This window comes from Salmo salar, chromosome ssa18, assembly GCF_905237065.1.
Source record: "Salmo salar chromosome ssa18, Ssal_v3.1, whole genome shotgun sequence".
In the NCBI taxonomy this organism is placed as follows: domain Eukaryota; kingdom Metazoa; phylum Chordata; class Actinopteri; order Salmoniformes; family Salmonidae; genus Salmo; species Salmo salar.
The window spans coordinates 15354941-15375607 of NC_059459.1; the positions used below are offsets into that span (position 1 = coordinate 15354941).

The 20667-nt window shown below is 43.2% G+C and overlaps 1 protein-coding gene across 1 annotated transcript in view; it reads right to left on the bottom strand.

Annotated features, from left to right (window-relative positions):
* Positions 1 to 22: 22 nt before the first annotated feature.
* Positions 23 to 20667, bottom strand: part of LOC106576940 (PDZ domain-containing protein 8) — a 68429-nt gene continuing 47784 nt past the window's right edge. Inside the window, exons 4-5 of the mRNA XM_014154483.2 lie at positions 5104 to 5266; positions 23 to 4950 (exon numbers count right to left, since the gene is read on the bottom strand). Coding sequence (XP_014009958.1) covers positions 2693 to 4950; positions 5104 to 5266 — 2421 coding nt within the window. The 3' untranslated portion in view covers positions 23 to 2692. The remainder of the gene's footprint in view (positions 4951 to 5103; positions 5267 to 20667) is intronic.

Genomic DNA, 20667 nt, shown 5'->3' on the forward strand with positions numbered 1-20667 from the left:
ACACACAGGAACTCAAATGGACTTCAGGTGAGTTTTTTTTTTAATTGAGGACATGTACAATAGCGCTTCATCACATGATCCATTTCTAGAACCGTGTACAACATCCCTCTTACAAAAACAAATTTCAACAGCAGAAAGCCATGACACTATGTTATGTTAGTATACTGTGAATCGTAGGGAGAGACAGATCAGGAGCGTATGAATGGGTTTAGAGAGTACAGAGTTACAACAGCAGCAGTAGCAGAAGTAGCATGACAGCCCAAAATGTGTTTTTGTTTACTCTTCTCATGAGCTCAATTCCAGCCCAGGGGTCCCAAGTTACCTAACGGTCAGATACGGTTTTCTATGGAGAGAAACGACGAGAAATAGAAAACTGAAGAATCCTTTCCTGATTATCACTCGTCTTCATTTCCTACAAAAATATTGCACGACAATCTGAATATACAACAATTGAAGACAGATCAACAAGTAGCAGCCAAGCCAGCTTCTACAAGAGCATCACGTCTATTGCACAGAATTTAGTTTAGCTTTCTTTCCATCTGCTGTCTGACCCAAAGGGCCACTTCACCATCTCTGGTCCTATGCTGAAGCAATGGCAGCACAGCCACAGAAACACACTGTGATTTCAATGACCCGGGTGAGAATAGAATAGAAGTCATAGGCTGTGTCGTAAAATCTGGCTTGCCTACTACTTAAACTGCATACTGTGTACTAATCGTACTACATACTGTTGAGTACAAACGTATGCAGTCAGCAACAAATATCAACATACTACTCATCCATACTGAGAAGGCGTCATCGAATGCGCATTTGCGCTTGTTCCCCGCCATTTCATTTTTGTAGAGTGTGCCCCTTATTCTGATTATCAGTTGTTCTCGAAAAGACAATTCTCTTCCTCAATAGTGTGCAGCCAATTCTACTAGATAAAAAAGCTGAAATGAGTATGACATCCGGGCATTTAAAGCATACTAGATTTTCAACATTTCACATACTATAAAACGTTATTTTTTTCGCATACTCAAACAGCGTACTATTTAGGAGTATAGCTATGGGTATTTGGACACACCCGTAGTGATCCTATCCAGAGGCTTTAAGTCCCTTGAAGAGAATTACGCTTTCCTTATCCTAAAACCAGCGCTTTTCCTTCTGTGTCTTACAACAGTTGTACTAGGTTTGAATGGAGTTTATTTGTGGCCGGTCATGATGACATCACTGTTTTGGGGTACAACAGTGGTTGCATTTCTGTAGAGGGTTTGTGCTGGACTGTATATACACATACATAGAAATGGACATACATTCGTCCATAATTGAGAACAACTTTCAAAGGCCAAGAAATTTACACAATCACAGCCTAAATGCTCTGAGCATTTATCAAAATCAGACCCAACACCTGTCACCAAATAAATAAAGACAGATATACATACACTAAAACAAAAAGACATCCACGTGTTCCTGTATCTTACACAACACTCATAACGAGATTAACCAAATAAATGAATTTTCTGCCATAAATACATAAATACTTTGCATCATTCAATAAGAATTTGAACAGCAAGCATTTCGTCTCAAGTAACATGATCGGATAAAACCACCACCACCATATTTGAGTTGAGTTTTAGTTCATGGTTCTTATATCCATACAAATAAACAATTTGGATGGGGGGGGACGGTGAGACAACAAAACAGGTGCTTAATCAAATAACTTAATTTTCTAAATTAGAAACAACTATTACATCACTATATCCCTCCCCACCAGAAAAAAAGTAACAGAAAATAATAACATGTACAGTTAATATGCTGGTTAAACAATGGGTCATGTACATAGTCAAACATGTTTGGCCTCGGTGACATAAACTAAACCGAGGATGACAGGGATAGAGCACCATCTTCCCCACATTATTGCCCATTTCATTGAATTATCACATGAGCTTGTAGTTCCAGAACCTCCAAAAACTAAAAAAGAAGAGAAGAGTCATGGGTGATCTCAAAAACTTGATTATGCATTAATTAAAGTACTCAAACAGAAGATATGAGTGACATGAAAAGTACATAATCTGAAACAAAACACATTTTCATATGGTTGAGTGTATATATATTTAACACTAATATTTATTTCCTTGCCCAAAGACAATTTAGATAACAATTTGCAATTTGCATAGCTCCTGCTATGGTGACCACATTTTGATTGTAATCTTATGCCAAATTTGAAAAGCGGTTGCTGTAACTTGAAGTGATAAAATACTGAACAGTTCCATTTAAAACATTGAATACAAACATTTAAGCTCACATTTTCAAGCAATAGGAAAATATGTTTTGTTTTCAAGGTGCCTTGTAAGGAAAACAAATGAATTAACGTCAACAAAAGCTAAAATAGAACGGAAAATTAATGTACAGTATGTTTTCAACTTTTATTGAATCCAAGCACTTACAGATTGACTTGGGAGACTGTTCTTAATGCCAATTCAAGCAGGTCACAATCGAGCTTTCCAGCTTCCCTTTAAAAGTATGACTTTAGGAAAACTAGGACAAAAACCAAGAATGAATCGCATGACCGACTGGTTTACAAATCAACAATTGCACCCTCACCAGACCACTTCAGCTAATCTTCAGAAGGTAACCTAGACCCCACCACCCCAAAAGAAAAAGATTTCAATCATTTTGTTGTAAGTCTCAAGCCCATGCCTCATCCTCTCTAGTGGAGCGCCTCCACACAAATCTGCTCCTCTGTGATGTCATCCAGCAGCTGAGCCTCCACTGGGCTGCATATGTCACTGTCATAAACCTCTGTCCCCAGTAAGGCCTCCTCCAAGGCCCCGCCCTTGGCCTGGAGGCCATGCGGCTCCGAGGGGGAGGTGCCGGCGCTATCCACAGACTCCAGGTCCTCGATGCCTGCCCGGTAGTGGATCATGAGCAGGGTGAGAGCCTGGAGCCTCTCCCCAGACTTGGCCAGGGCGGCCGTGATCAGAGCCTTCCTCCGGGCGTCCCCAGTCTCCCTCTCCTCCTGCATCAGGGCGTTGTTGTGCTCCAGCTCCTGGTCGATCTCCTGCTGCAGCTTGTCCAGCATCAGCTCCAGTTTCTGCGAGCGCTCTTCGGTGGGAAGGCCCCGGTACAGGTCCCGGCCGATCTCCTTCACCGCGATGAATACACTGTCATCAAGTCCTCCCTCCCTCCTTACCAGCTTGGTGGTGCCGCCGGGTGCATGCTTGGAGGGGCTGGCCCCAGCGTAGGTTTCTGTATCGCTGCTCTCATTGTCTGAGATGTCGGGGGTGTGCACCACGTCGGGCACAACATCAGCCGCTTGCTCTGCCAGCCGGCTCTTGGGCACCTGGCGCAGGTTGAGCAGACGGGAGCCAGTGTTGATGATGTGGCGGCTGAGGCCGGTGGTGGCGCGGTTGATGGTGGACTTAGCCTCCGGGTCGGCACTGCGTCGGTCGGTGGCGGCCACGCAGAGAGGGTGCTCGGCCAGGCACTTCTCCTGGCACTTCTTGTGGCAGACGTAGGAACAGATCATGCACTGGGAGGCAGCCTTGGTCCACACCTTCTTCTTGCAGTACTCGCACCAAGTGGGGTTCTGGAACTGGGTGTCCTGGAAGTTGTGGCGCACCTCCACCAGCTGCATGGTGCTGTAGGCCAGGTCATCACTGGGAATAGAGGAAGGTTGCTCCCTCTCCCTCAGCTCCTCGTCCGGCATGCTGGCCTTCTTCTCCCGCTCCGCCAGCCCGCCGCACGTCTCGGATTCTCCATCAGCCAGGTAGCTGAAGTTGAGGATGATGTCTCCGTAGCACAATTTCTCGTTGAAGCCCTTGTGGGTGCTGAGGCTGCGCAGGGCGGTGCGGCTGACGCTGGCCCTGGGCTCTGGGGCTTCCAGCCTGAAGGTGCTCTGGTACTCAGATGAAGACGTGGACAGACACTCCAGGGCCACGTGCTCCAGTGTCAGGCTGACGTGGCCCAGACACAGCAGGCTGCCCAGCTTGAAGGGGTCTTTGCACCACAGTGCCACGTTAAGGTACTTATGGTTGCTTTCCACCTCTAACACCACAGAGGCATGGCCCCAGTGGGCCGTCCGGTTGCGGAACATGATCTCTGAGGACTCCCACATTGAGTGGTCCTCCATGCTGTCTCGGGTGTTGATGGAGCTCTCAGAAACCTTGTCTTTGGCCAGGTCCTGCTTGCTGGGAGTGGAGGGGGTCGCTGGCGGCTCGTCGCAGGGCTCGGGTGGTTTGACTGCTGGCTTTGGTTCGGTCTGTTTCACAGGAGTCGTCACAGCACTGCCTTTGTCACCATTGCTTCCCGTGGAGTGTGTTTGAGTCTTTTCTGGAGTTTTCTCAGCCCCGTTGGTAGCTTCACTCCCCTCCAGCAGACTTTGGGTTTCAGAAGAGGCGGACGTTAATTTAATGTGGGGTCTAGGGGGCACCGGCGGGCGAGTGGGTGGGGGTGGAGGGGGGCCGGTGGGGCGCTGTGGCCCCTCTCCTGGCTCACTGATCTTGTGTGGCGAGGGCTTTGGTGTGGGTGGGGATCTGACCGGCGACTGAAGCCCTGCCAGGTTCATTTTGCGGTTGAGGATGGGCGATATGCTGCCGAGGGGTTTTGAGGCCAGATTGGTCACAGTCCTTTTGGGGCTTTGGTTTACGGACAGGAAATCCTCCTTGGCCTCCGCGCTACTGCTAAGGGGGTTAGGCTTGGGGTCCACAGTCAAGTCTTCAAACTCACAGTCCATGTCTTTGCTGTCGGCTATGTCGGCGAGGGTGGTAATGGGGGCCGGGTCCTCCTCATAGCCCCCCGGCGGAGGGATGAAGCTGGGCTCCTCTAGCTGGCCCAGCCCCTCCTGGAGGGCTCCCAGGCCCACGGTGGGACTCTGGTGACGCACAGGCCTCTCGTACAGGACCAGCACCCTGTCCCCCGCCTGCTTCAGCAGTTTGGGCACTTGGACAGAGGATGTCACTTTGACACCTGCACGGAAGAAAAATAACATGTTAAAAGACCTAAACAACATGCATTCCAGTGTTATTGTATGCTACTGATCTTAAGTCACTGCAAACATTCTCAGGGTTGCCAGATCATGCTAGTCAGGTTTACTTATGCTGCATGGCTTTAGGGTCTTACCTCCAATGGCGATGAGTCGATCGCCCCTCTGCAGGTCTGCCAGGGCAGCAGGAGAGTTGGGAGTGACCGTCTCGATGCTGACATGGACCGCGTCACCCTCACAGGCAGGGACGTGCCTGAACGTCATACCCACATTGCCAAAGGGTCCTTTGATAACCTCCGTCTGAAACACACAGACAAAAAAACACACACACATTAGAAATGTCAACTTAGCATCACTTTAAGCTTGCTATCGATTTCAGAATACAGTAAGCCTAATCCTTTAGGCTACTCTGTCTTAAACCATCACAAAACCGTTAAATTTAAAAATGTTACCGGCAGCATACCCTTACAGCATACAAATATACAACAATATTAGACCTAGTTGAAGAAGTTCATTTCTAAACATTAAGTAAACACGCAGCTAAATAGTATATAAAGAAAGAAGACTAATGTTTCAGAACAAGAAGTCTGCCTCCACACTCTGGGTTAGATGACGATAAAACACTGCATGCTAATTCGGAGGGAAAGAAAGGTCTGCAATTACGGGCCAATTTCACCCCTGGAGTTTGCCAGATGCCTCAAATCACTGTCACACATTGAGCACAAGTCACGTATCCCACCATGCACCTGTTGTGATGTCGGGGCAACCTGCTTTGTGTCTCCCTGGGCCAATGCAACATGACAACGTGTTGCTATAGTGCAGTGCTTCTAATGTAGGAGTCCCCCCCCTATTCTATGCAGATTCTCATAATACCATGTCATCATGGGACGATTCCAACTATCAAAATGTCATACACACCAACACAACTATAGAATTGTGGAGGAAGTTGATGTCTGTCAGATCTTGAATGAGAGGTCAAATGTGATGAGAGATTGATGGTTGAGGGAGGAGAGGAAGAAGAGGGAATAGGTAGGAGGGGAAGTGGTCTGGGAGACAGAGGGGACTCAGAGAACCCAGAGAGACGGAGACAAACGACTGTAATTTCCCAGCTGTCATTTGTTCTAATTCTCGAGGAGAGCACTGATCGAGTTAGAGGCGGGGATGAAGAAGCAGATGATCTATACGAGCTGACAAGCCGAGGGTAGTTGATTCATTTGAAGCTGACGGATGATTTCAAACCTTGGATAAGAACCTTCAGGTGAAATTTGGAGATAAAGAGATCAGGCCAGAACCTAAGCTACATGTGGGTCTATCACAATGTGACACGGTAGGCAAGAACAGATCATAATGGTCTCTACTTCTATTAAAATGTTTCAGGTACCAGGTTTTGTTTTTCTATCTTTCTACGACAAAACATTTAAAAAGATTTTACTGTTGCACAACCATTTGGAAATCAAACGATTGTGCAATCATACAGTATTGCTGATCATCTTGACTATGTTCACACATGGTTTAACAAGACTTCCAGTACAACAGAAAAATAACAGTGTGAGCCATAGAAATAGCCTGTAGGCCTCGTCACAATGGTGGCAACTGACAGGAATATGGTGCGGACAGCAGTTCAGTCAGTCCTATTACCTGTCTCTAAATCCTGTAGACCAAGGAACCTGCCTTTTCATTTGAAACTTTCCTAACTAATTTAATGCAGGTCCCTGCCTCAAGGCTTAACCGGATCTGGCCATGTTGAACCCCTTTCCTAGAATGGCCTAATTACATTTAAAAGCCAACAGGTGTTAGTGGGGAAACGATGAGGGCTGCAAAGCAAATAAAACACTAAGTTCACCCAACGATGTACCGCAGCTGCAAAGACAACAAAATGTGCACAAGAGCCTTTAAATCGTCAAGCTATTGCCATGTTAGGCTACATTGTGCACAAGTCAATGATGAAGAACACTGTGCATCTTTGAGTAGCCATTTGGTAGTGTCTCGTGAATAGCTGGCCCGCACAAGCAATATTTGATTCTGGGTTCTGATATTAGCCATTTGGCTGCTGGCATATACTCTCTCACACAAAGCCAATTTTTCATACGTGTCAAAACTCTTCCATCAGAGTTGACAGCATGGTCTTGTCATAATTGAGCAGGAAACAATACATATATTGTATGTAGGTAAGTCAAACTATGGGGGACAATCTTGCCAAAGAAAACACGTTTTTCCCCCCCTTTCTAATGGAAGAGGCCAGTGAGATTCAGAAGAGGGTCTGAAACCACTTACAGACAAATAAATAAAGCAATTCAAGCTCAACAAGTAGCTGGGCAGGAGTGAATATCAAGGGTGCTGCCGCTATTACTGGGGCTAATATCTTCTTTGTGCCAGGAGAGGAAACGCTGTGTGATCTAAACCTGAGGCTTTCATCTGAGGATGTCTGCCTCTGAAAGCATTGCACTCCACTTCAGTCGCTGGTTATGATGCATGTCAATCGCAAATCACACACACAAGGCTGCGACTGACAAAAGACAATTGAACATCAGATCGAATGGCCTGCTATACACTGCTATAGTCACTAAGCAAATTCAATTGAGTGAAAACCATCAGCTGGATCCTCATGTGTTTCAGCATCCATCCTGAAGAAATACTGATCTCTGCATTAGCCATTCAGTCAGACACAAACCTAAAAAGCATTAAAACAAAAATGGTTTTCATGGTACTGCACCAGTAGTGAGTGTTTCACAGTATCAATACTTTGTGATAAAGCTCAGCAGGAGGGTTAGGCTTGATGCTCATCTGTGTGCCTTAAACAGATTTCCTACACATCCTATTCCTCTGATAGGCTGTCACCTCTTGAAGGCGCTCACTAGAACTACAGAGTAGCTAGTAAGACTAAAAAGAAGAAAGCAGAGCGAATACTCTCTTATGACTGTTCTACAGCAACACCCTGAGAGAGACATCCTGTGTCAATGTCACCGTTTTCCCCAAAAGTACAGAGAGGGCTACATCATCCTAACACGCTCACAGAGAGGCGTCATTGAGCGGCAATTATGGGTGACTTGCAAGAATGAGCGCCGACTAAAGGGCAATTACGGAGGAGACGGTGGGAGCGGCGTAGGATTTAGCCAGGCCAATAACGTCAGGGAGCAGGTAAACGTGGCATGCAGCACCCACTCCACATCAATTTACACCACTGCTGTACACAGTCCCTATAGAGCAGAAGGTCTGGCCCACAGATGGCCTATCTGTCATTAGCTGAAGAGGCCACACACCTCCCTGAGGAAGAATATTCATTCATCAGCATAACTGTCCCCTCGAGCTGGGAGTACAACATGTTACCATTTTGCCTTGAGTGACATGTAAATGCAGTGACATAACACTAGAAAGCTTTGCAGTTAGATGAAGTCGAGGGGCAGCAGCAAAATACATGGTAGAATAAATCTATGCTTGTATCTCTAAGTTACAGCACTTCAAGTATTCATACTGCAAAATGTTCACCATGCACTAAGCTATACTGAGTGGTGATCATATATTTTTCTGTAAAGGTAGTAAACTTGGTGAGTCAACACGATTTATGACTAATACAACTCTACTGCATCCTTTGTTCAGTTACTGTTCACAGGGTCCCATGTACACTACAGGAAGCGTCGCACTAAAAACCACAATGCACCCACAAACATTGCCTTTGAACAAAATGTCTAAATACGTGAAATTGTAATGACAGGCCATCTGAAACTACAATCGGTGAGAAACAAATTACCCATGTAGCAGATGCCAAGATTTGAGCAAATATGCCAAGTGACATCAACGGTTGAGGTACATGGATGGTTTACTGCAGAACGTGTGTATGTGTGTGTGTAGGTGTTGAGGGACAGTCATTGAAGCCATTGTGCTGATAAACACAGTAACCTTGTGTATACACCTGTTGCTCGAGCGATGCCGCTGTCCAATCTGCCTCCTCCTCCACCCCCTGGGTCATTTGCATACGAGAGCAGAGTTTGTGAAGTGCAAATTGTGCCCTCCCACGTGATGTGTGCACAACACTCACACATGGCGGACAAGATAGAAAACCCCTAATGAATTTAGTTATAAGACCACAGCTCTCTCCCAGGTGCTCATTAAAAAGGAAAAATCCACCCAAAACCACAAATTCCTATAACTTAGTGTTAAATAACACTAATATGTAAGAACAATGTTTTGTGTGAACAAATGTTTAATTTCGTTATAATAAGGTGGGTATCAACATGTGAAAATCATTGCGGAAATCTGTTGCAGCTCAAGTCGACTACAAAACCCACAATGCAATGCTCCATGGGCTGGCTGCAAACTAGCTATACACAATAATACCAAAGTCAATATCAGCATGTGAAGTAGCTAGTTAGCTGTAAAAATCACCTAAACAAACCGCACTATCAATTTAGCAGTCTACAATCTCACCATTTTCAACCTGCAGATCGATGTGCCTCACAGAGTGGAGTCTGATATTCGCAACGGCACAATGCAATGCACCCTGGACTGAAGAGGCAGACAAGTAGGAGAAATGTGGTGGAACCTCTGTTAAATAATACATTTTATGAGGTAGGAATACCGCAAAAATATGATCAATGGATCATTCAAGAGAAAACATTATTGAAATCCGACATGTATGATAGATGTTTTTGCGATCTAAAAGTCATATTCCTATTAACTTCCAGTGTAGTGAGGGAGACTTTATCACAGTGCTACGTCATACCGGACAGATTTCTGCCTACTTGAACACCAATAGCTCAGATACACATGAAAACATTAAATGACCCCGGGAATTGATAGAACATCGCACAGAGATGCACAAAAACAATACAACATTGAAAATAGGTGAACCTTTCATTTGAAGAATGTGAGGTCCCGGTCCCACAGCTCTCCTTCAGTGTTACGGTCTAATGTTCACTGATGCTTCATTCAACTAACATAAGAGAAACCAGCATAACCTCTTAAAATATATTTTCAGCTTGACGTTAGTAATCGTTTCAGCTTGATGTTAGTATCCAAGTATTCATAAAAATTATTTGTGTGTCAGTAAACAAGTTTCTGATTATTAAGAAATCAGTGGTGGTCAGTGACTTAAGATGAGGACGATATTTTTTTTTAATGATAATGGCCTTATTTCTATTACAACATATTGGATGACTGTCATTCATATCACATTCAACCAGCTCATTGTAACAGAGATAGGTTTAGGCTACTACAAATTCAGTTATGTTTTTCGCTATTTGCTTCCGTTTAAGAAACGTTTTACAATAGAATTGGCTGAATGAATACCTCTCTGATCACATGCAAACACAGTTCACATTTATAGCAGCCACTTACAAACAGCATGATCATTTTGGCTGGCCGTTGTAAAATTCCTTCTGGCACCGACGCGCTCGCCTCCTCTCACCTTTTCCCTTCGCTTGTGTTGTGCACTGAAGTCCACATCAGCTGTCTGACCAGGCAAAAAAAAAACTTTCCAAGCCAAACCTTCACATCATAACCACTAACCGCTACAGGCAGCCTACATCGTTGTCACCATGTTAGCTAATGTCATAGTCAACATAGCTACTAGTATTAACGCGTTAGTAAACCTGCTACAATCATGCAGTACAGTATACAGTCAGCAATCAGTTTAACCGGCAGGCCCCAGTGGCAATAAATTAATAAAACCAAAAGCTTACCTTGACTTGGAAGAGTTCCAGTGTTGGATAACCATAGTCAGCTAGCTAACATAGCATCCTGCTCTGTTTGAGCAGGATAAACTAGCTAGCTGCATTCGCTAGCTAAGTGAAAAAAATACAAAATATAACTGTCTCTTGCTTCTCCATAATTTAAGAAATTAATTTGTTCAAACCAGTTCAACTACTGTCTTTCTCTTAGTCAACTACTCACCACATTTTATACACTGCAGTGCTAACTATCTGTAGCTTATGCTTGCAGTACTCGATTCATTCTCTGATACTTTGATTGGGTGGACAACATATCAGTTCATGCTGCAAGAGCTCTGATAGGTTTGAGGAAGTCCTCCGGAAGTTGTCATAATTAAGTCTTTGGAAGGGGGGTGAGAACCATGAGCCTAATAGGTTTAATATTGAAGTCAATGCACTCAGAGGAGGACGGAAACTAGCTGTCCTCCGGCAACACCATGGTGCTACAGTGTGTTTTAATCAATTATTTGATGACGTGAATATATTTAGTATAGTTAAATTATTATAAAAAGGATAACTTTTTTTAGGTTTCACTTTTTATGAATTTCACTGAGGATGGTCCTCCCCTTCCTCCTCTGAGGAGCCTCCACTGTAAGAAATTGAATAGACTGCAGATATAAATCATGGTGTTGAACAAAAACAGACCTGAAATTCAACTAATGAAAAACAATGGGTGCCAAAAAAAAACTCCTTTCTACGGAACTTTTCTTTTTGAAGTATTTTTTTTGTGGCCTTTACCCTCAAATTACATTGTTTTATTATTTTATGTGGGAGATTTATCTCAAACCTGAGCTGAAGCGACAGAGTAATCTAGTTAACATTGACTGAGAGAACAGACAGCTCTTGGTTCCTTCTCACTGAGGAGAAAACAAACAGGCAGTGTAGCAACAGTCAATGGCCCAGATGTAAATAGCACAATTTACTGTCTATTTCAGCAAACCTCTCATATCTGTGCTGCCTTGGAGAACAAATGAAAGGTTAATGACTATTAAGCAGTTATCACTGCTTTAAATACACATTAATCTGTAGCCCCATCCTACGCTTGAGTAAGAATAGTCAGACATTTTCTTTGATTCATCACGTTATAGTATTTACCCTCACTAGCTTTAAGCACCAGCTGTCAGAGCAGCTCACAGATTACTGCACCTGTACATAGCCCATCTATAATTTAGCCCAAACAACTGCCTCTTCCTCTACTGTATTTATTTATTTTGCTCCTTTGCACCCCAATATTTCTATTTCTACATTGCACTTTCTTCCACTGCAAATCTACCATTCCAGTGTTTTACTTGCTATATTGTATGTACTTCGCCACCATGGCCATTTTTTTGCCTTTACCTCCCTTATCTCACCTCATTTGCTCACATTGTATATAGACTTATTTTTCTACTGTATTATTGACTGTATGTTTGTTTTACTCCATGTGTAACTCCGTGTTGTTGTATGTGTCAAACTGCTTTGCTTTATCTTGGCCAGGTCGCAATTGTAAATGAGAACTTGTTCTCAACTTGCCTACCTGGTAAAATAAAGGTGAAATAAAATGTACATTTAAAAAAATATATATATATAATCTCAAAGACTTGGCCAGTACTGAGAAATGTATTCAATGGTTTGTAGATACTATGTGTCTGTGTATTCTTTGTTATTATGTAGCCTAACACAATCATGTGAAATTCAATGACAGAGAAATGTTAGATAAGCAGCAAGACAGATGTTCTATTTCAGCACTCCCTACTCCTTAAATGAAGGTCCATGTGTAGACAGACACCATGTTAGATGCTAGACTATAACACAGCAATATCATGACATTAGGAGGAAAAAGGTGCAAAACTAGAGGTTAGACAAAACATCCAATACAAATGCTTGCAATGATCTCACTATTCTGACAAAAGGCAAAACATGTTAACGATACAAGCCCCTTCTTTTCCTACTGCCTCCAATTTTCCTTACAATACTGTGTATAGGCCAAGTAGTGCCACAGCCGTAGCTAAACCAGCTTCATCGAAGCGCCACTTGGGTGGTCCAAGGGGTTGCACGTGAGCAGAGCATCTGCCGGATGCTGGTTGGGGCAAACAAATCCTTTTCCCGGTCACTAGGCTGCCCAGTAATCTAATGTAATACCACATGTCAGATCGATTTGTGTATGGTTATAGGGTACAAGTCCCTGCGAGGCAGGCAGGCAGCAATTCGCTGCCATGTCCAATTAGTGGCACCATCGGAGGAGCCTTGGATGGCCACTGGCTATGGGGTCCACATGAGCACTGTTCAAGTTGATTAGCTCCTTTAGAAAAACACTTGGAAATCACAGTTGCAAATTTGAGGGCTCCTAAATGAATAACCAGTAAATAAAACATGTTGCCCCTCAAACATTTGAAAGGTCTCCATATGGTTTGGCTGGATTGGGCTGTTGTTTTGCTATATAGAATAGAATGTGTGAGAGATTGAGTGTGTGTGATTGTTTTTATATGGCTGGTTATGGCTGCCTGTTTAACAGATTATTGTGTTTCATAAATAATCTGTTTGGGATACAAAGCAATGCAAGCTGGACTTTTAATGGAAGGAGAAAGCAAACACGTAACTGACATAATTATTGTTGCCTGTCATGGTTGCCCTTTCCTCTTTTGTGAAAATTCAATAAAACTCAAAATCAGTATTACCCCATCTCCACCAGCCCACTTACAATTTCAACATCAGAATTCATTGAACCAATCAATGTTGTCATATCAGTAAACACTGAAATTAAAGTAGGAAAGCATGAATGGGTCCTGATATCAATGACTCAAAGATTAAAAAATAATACAAAAATTATGCAACCTATTCAGGATTATTTACCTTTGTTAGGTTCTTATTTTTCAGAGTAAATAACTCACGGACACTAGAGAAGCTTAACCAAGTTTAATTCTTCCCAAAGGGTTGTCACAGCTGTATTCAGACAGCCAAACATTTCTCACCACCACAGGTATTATATATATATATATATATATACATATCCATACATCTTATGGTTCCACAGGAAAAGGGTAGTAAACCCTTATTACTCCATTCAGGGGATCTGACCTGATCTGCTGACCTCAACCCCTCCTTTGCCTAATCCACAGATGTCCATCTGCTTCCCCTATAGCAATCCTTTGATCTCCTCCCGTCCACCCAGCATTTTCCACAGCCACTGTCTTTCTACAGATCTCACTCCTTATATTCAATGCTTCTGATCTATCATTTATTTAATATCGCAACGTTCAAAGTTTAGCCGATTCCAACACCTTCAAAGAAAAATAGCTGAGGGTAAGCAACATATGAAATGAGAGCATAAAGTGACAGTTACAGATGAGAAGCACAATCTGAAAATCCACCAAGTGATCCACAAGGTAATAGGTTTCAGCATACCAACCTGCATCCCACTGCTGGCTTTCCTAAGCAGGGTCAGTCCTGGTCAGTCCCTTGATGGGAGGAGACCAGATGGGGTCACGCTTGCCTCTGGTCTAAGGAGATCCCAATCTTCTTAGACTGGAGGGAAGTGAAGGGGACATTGCCCTGCGTAGGGTGCTGTCTTTCAGATGAGATGTTAACGGGTGTCCTGACTCTTTGTGGTCATAAAAAAAATCCCTTTGCACTTATCGTAAGAGTACGGGTGTTAACCCGGGTGTCAACCCGGGTGTCCAGACCAATTTCCCAACCTGGCCCCTTTCAATCATAGCCACCTAATCATCCTCTCTGATTGGCATATACCACTCTCCACCATGACAGCAGATGTGTGGTGACTGTTCTGGCACAAAATGGTTGCTGTGCATCACCCAAGTGGCTGCTACACATTGGTGGTGGAAGAGTTGAGTTTCTCCCCTTACTATGTTAAGCACTTTGAGCACCTACAGTAGGTGGAAAGAACCTATATAAAGTGCAAACAATTATTTTATTTCCCTTTTCTAATCTTTGACAAAGCTCAACAAAGCTTGCGGTCAAATTTATGCTTGTGTTTGTCATCAAGAGGTTCTTTGAATTTTCATGTTGCTACTGTGGCTTATGATAGCAGGCTGGCTTCAAAAGCAAGGGGACAAAGGAGTTGTTATGGAGACGGAAGCGAACACAAAAAAAAAGGTGCTCGTCCGCTCGTCCACCCCCCCTTGCTAATTTGCACTTGCATATACAGCCTCCCTTGTAGGTTCTTCACCCACACGTAGTCCACTCAGGTCCGTTTATAGCATGTCCATTGTCCTTCACGCCCAAAGAATTATCTCTCATCAGCATCATGCTTGAACAGTTTTCCAAAATGGAAATAAAACCAGCACCTCTCATATCAGCAATTTCCTTTCAAACAGCAAAGAGAGAGGGGGATGGCATGACGCACTTTTTTTCCTTTTCCTTATCACGTTGGTATTTAATTCTTTCTTCTTCGTCCTTTGAGCTCCAACGTGCAGCTAGGATCGCCAGGTGCCACTCAGTTCTCTGGAACTTCTCAGGGCTGACTTGCCTGATTAACCCCTTGCATTTCCTCAGCTTGCTTTTGGAGCCCGCAGGTAAACAGCAACACAGTGTATTAGTTTGGTCCAGCCACAGTATTAGTCTGGCTAACCACAGTGTATTAGAACATCTCCTGCCAACCAGCCCACAGCACCTCCTCGAGCACCATTCTCTCCATTTGCCATTTCATTAGCCTTCTGTTTTGGGACTGTACTTGTACTACACTTCATGTGTACTATCAGAGTTTTGAACAGAGGAAATACGAACTGCAGCAGAATAAATTCTAAGAAATGACAATTACCATCAATTTATTTCAAACTGAATAAAGTTAAACAGAAGAAACAACATGGACATTGTCAGATGGAATATAAGCCGATCATAAAACTAAAGTTCTCCTTCAGTTCATCTGAGGAGTTTGCCAAGCTGTGTGATCTACTGTATAGCCTAAGAGTCATCTGCTTTGAGTCTAAGGGCTTTATTTTCGGCTGGCGTTAAGGCGTCACTAGTGTCAAACGATCAAATCAAATCGTATTTGTCACATGCGCTGAATATAACAGGTGTAGACCTTACCGTGAAAAGCCCTTAAACAATGCAGTTCAAGAAATAGATTTCAGAAAATACTTACTAATTAAACTAAAGTAAAAAATCAAATAAATAAAAAGTAACAAAATTACAAAACAATAACGAGGATATAGACAGGGGGGTACCGGTGCCAAGTTAATGTGCGGAGGTACAGGTTAGTCAAGGTAATTTGTAAATGTAGGTAGGGGTAAAGTGACTATGCATAGATAATAGACCGGGTGGTCATTTGATTAATTGTTCAGGAGTCTTATGGCTTGGGGGTAGAAGCTGTTAAGGAGCCTTTTGTACCTAGACTTGGTGCTCAAGTACCACTTGCCGTGCGGTAGCAGAGAGAACATTCTTTGATAAGGGTGGATGGAGTCTGATAATTTCTTGGGCCTTCCTCTGACACCGCCTAGCATATAGGTCCTGGATGGCAGGAAGATTAGCCCCAGTTATGTACTGGGCTGTACGCACTACCCTCTGTAGCGCCTTACGGTCGGATGCCGAGCAGTTGCCATACCAGGCAGTGATGCAACCGGTCAGGATGCTCTCGATGGTGCAGCTGTAGAACTTTTTGAGGATCTGGGGACCCATGCCAAATCTTTTTAGACTCCTGAGGGGGAAAGGTATTGTTGTGCCCTCTTCACGACTGTCTTGGGATGTTTGGACCATGATAGTTCGTTGGTGATGTGGACACCAAGGAATTTGAAACTCTCGACCTGCTCCACTACAGCCCTGTCAATATTAATGGGGGCCTGTTTGGCCCTCCTTTTCCTGTAGTCCACGAACAGCTCCTTTGTCTTGATCACATTGAGGGAGAGGTTGTTGTCCTGGCACCACACTGCTAGGTCTCTGACCTCCTCCCTATAGGATGTCTCATCGTTGTCGGTGATCAGGTTGTGTCGTCAAACAACCTTAATGTTAGTGTTAGATTCGTGCTTGGCCACAATGTCGTGGGTGAACAGGGAGTACAGGAAGGAACTAAGCACGCACCCCTGAGGGGCCCCAGTGTTGAAGATCAGCGTGGCGTATGTGTTGTTACCTACCCTTACCACCTGGGGGCGGCCCGTCAGGAATTCCAGGATCCAGTTGCAGAAGGAGGTGCTTAGTCCCAGGGTCCTTAGCTTAGTGATGCGCTTTGTGAGCACTAGGGTGTTAAACCGCTGAGCTGTAGTCAATGAATAGCATTCTCACATAGGTGTTCCTTTTGTCCAGGTGGGAAAGGGCAGTGCTGAGCGCGATTGAGATTGCTTCATCTGTGGACCTGTTTCAGGCGGTATGAGAATTGGTGTGGGTCTATGGTTTCCGGGATGATGGTGTTGATGTGAGCAATGACCAGCCTTTCAAAGCACTTCATGGCTACCGATGTGAGTGCTACGGGGCGGTAGTCATTTAGGCAGGTTACCTTCACATTCTTGAGCACAGGGTCTATGGTGGTCTGCTTGAAACATGTAGGTGTTACAGACTTGGTCAGGGAGAGGTGGAAATATTATTATCTGTGCAAGAGGCATCACTACAGTCCCTGGTATTTGATGTGTCAAATAAGCTTGTTGACCAATCAGGACCTGAATATGACTGCACGTCACATAATAATTTAACGCATTCATTGATTACACTATCACTCGTATTTCATATGTCACAACAATTCATCGATACGTATGCTATGATGCTGGTAAAGTTGTCTCGCGCACCTACAGCGCTGGTCATAAAAAAAAGCTAGCTAGCTCATGGATGCAAATATTGTTCTTACCGAAAAACAGCAAAACGACAATCTGTTTCAGTAGCTATCGTTAGCTAGCTAACTATATAGCTAGGTGTCATCTAAAATAACCCTAATTTATAAGACAGTTCTTATTTGATTAATGGTGGTCAGACCCATCAATGTGAAGCTAGCCACAGTAAGGATTAGCCACAATAGTGGACTTTGCGGTTAGCCTTCAATATAAAAGTATGGCATAATTCTACTCTTTGTATTCATTTGCATCACTATCAATGACATACTTTTAGTTTGAAAGCAAACATCAAAATCCACTATTGTTCCTAATCCTTATTGTGGCTAGCTTCCCAACACATAACCCGGTCCGGTCGAGCCTCACTAGCCAGAAGAAGCTAGCTGGCTGCTTATAACGTTAGTTTTGGGCAACAGGTTTAAATAGCTGGCTATCTATTAATTTTCATTAACTGAAGTTCAATTTCAATAGGTGAACAACAAGTGGCAACCTAGCTAATACTTACTCAAGGATTCCTAAATCATTGCTAAGAATGATGAAAATGACTGCAGTTTCTACTGGTCATTGTTTTCAGGCTGGTTGTATTAGTGCTAGCTAGGTACCAAGCTAAAGCTAGCTACCCCCAGAAGTTGCGGTCAAACAAATTATGCTTTACTACCAACGCGGTATTGTAAACACATCGTTCGTGCAGGTGTTTGTTTGCAGACTTTCTTGTACAGCTTTGACAGTGCTACTGCATCTTTTTTGACACGCAAAGACCCAAACGGCTTTCCATAGTATGTATGTCAGGAAGCTATTATAATTTTTTTTTATTTAACCTTTAAATAGGCAAGTCAGTTAAGAACAATTTCTTATTTACAATGACTGCCTAGGAAAAGTGGGTTAACTGCCTTGTTCAGGTGCATAACGACAGATTTTTACTTTGTCAGCTCGGGGATTCGATCTAGAAACCTTTCGGTTACTGGCCCAACGCTCTAAGCACCCAAGCTAATAGCAGTGACGCTATTACAGTGTAACTCCGGTAGGGAAACATCTGAAAAATTGCACAATTGGTAGTGTGTACCAGTGCTCGACTAGTCGGCGAAAGCCAACATCACCCATGACAGAATGGTTGATTGTCTAGGGCAATGAATTCCATTATCTTGGCTTTAATGGATTTTGCCTTTGAGTTGTCTCGCTGAAACTTTCCTACTCTTTCAAATGACTTTTCGACTTGTTAACTGCTCGAGCTACACAGCAGACATTGTGGGCTAGGTTAGGAATGCTGTGTTGCAACAGAGAAGGTAGCAGCAACTTTTCGTAAAAAACAAGTTAAACAATGCAAAAAAACCTAACAAAATAGCACAGTTGGTTAGGAGCACGTAAAAACGGCAGCCAAACCCTCAGCCACCATTATCCAAAGTGCTAATTTCAGGCAGCGCCGACAGGGATATTTAAAACCAACCAAAAGCTGGTTTTAGCGGTACCACTGTTGTTTTAGTTTTATTTGATTAAAAACCAAGCATAGCCTCCCCTCCTCTCAATGAAGGCTTTTTTTTGTCTGCCCAATGCAATTGCAAAGTAGTCAAGACTGTCGATAAAGGGTTTGGCTTCTGTGACCACTTGGAAACAAATCTTAATCACCAAAGCTTTATTAAAATATCAGGTTTGAGAGGAGTAAAACTGAGCTGACATTCCCTTTTCATCTATGCATTGTAGGCAGGTCCACATTATTTTAGCTATGCAGGTCCCGTTTTGGATGTGCGTCAAACCCTCCATGGTCTGCGATGTTTTAATATTACATGCCCACAGGGAAAATGATGGTGCCTTGAAGTGTGGCAGACTGTTTAAAACAAGTTGTTTCGTTTTGATTATAATCTTTCTTTTTAGGCCTTATCAACAATTAATTTAATCTTGCTTATTGACAATGTTTGGCATGTCCATGCCAAAATGCAATTTAGATTGGGCCTAGACCCTATATTAGTGTGAATGCCATTGAAGCCATGCAATTACTGAAAATTGGATCAAGTTAACCTATTTAGCAAAGATGGGATAGGTCTACCTTTTGTTATTTCATTTCTGAAAGTCATTTAACAAACTATTTTAGACTAACATTGTAATTGAAGTTGATTCCAAGGCAATACATAAACAACCACATATTTTGCCATGGAGCACGTTCTGATTGGCCAGTGAGGGGTCAAGCCTCGACACACCCACAACTTGTTTATTCATCAAAACCAAGCCCTTTCGAGCCAACGCCAACAAGTGCGCCAACAATTGTGATTTCTGACACCCATGAACCTATAGCGCAACCGCCTACACTCAAATTTACTATTGCGTAAGGTTTGTTAAAATAGAGCTGTAAACCAAAGCCAATTCCAACAACAAATATCATTATACCAGAACTAATAAAACATCCTGGGACAATTCTGACATACAGCAGCAAATAACGTAAGGTCATTTGCGCTCTAATGAGCAACGCTGTCCAAGGCATCAGATAAAGGCATTCTGAGCACAATTGACAGGAAGTCAGTAATGCGGTTGGGGCGAGGTTCGTCATGCACACTATCGCCCGTCAATTCCGCCTTCACTGCTGCAAGCCCCCTTCCGATGTGAATCGATTGTAAATGTAATGATAACAACCAGCCGACGAGATCTGGTGCCTGTTTCTTTAATATGTTACCACCTTGCAGACACACAGCTGTAAACAGGATTAGAGTGGGCCATTTAAAAATCAGCCACACCTACAGTAGGAGGAAGGGGCTGATAACTGTCACACACTGTGGCAGCCAATTTGTTTGCTATGTAACAGATTGAGGTGACAGCAGTCTCCAAAATGGCTAGATCATCAACCCCACTGGGTTGAGAAACAAAGTATTTTACCAGCTTTTGAGATCATTGAATCATGTCAATATGTTTTCCACATGAATTTCCTAACCATTAGTATGTGTCAAAAGGAATTTTGTCCACTGAAAGGTTACCTACACTCAGTGGTCAGTTTTTTTGGTACGCTCCTACAGAGAGTGAGTCAAATGGCCGTGGCATGCTATATACACTACCAGTCAAAAGTTTCTCATTCAAGGGTATTTCTTTATTTTTACTATTTTATACATTGTAGAATAATAGTGAAGACATCAAAACTATGAAATAACACATATGGAATCATGTAGAAATAAAAAAGTGTTAAACAAATCAAAATATATTTGATGTTTTAGATTCTTCAAAGTAGCCACCCTTTGCCTTGACAGCTTTGCACACTCTTGGTGTG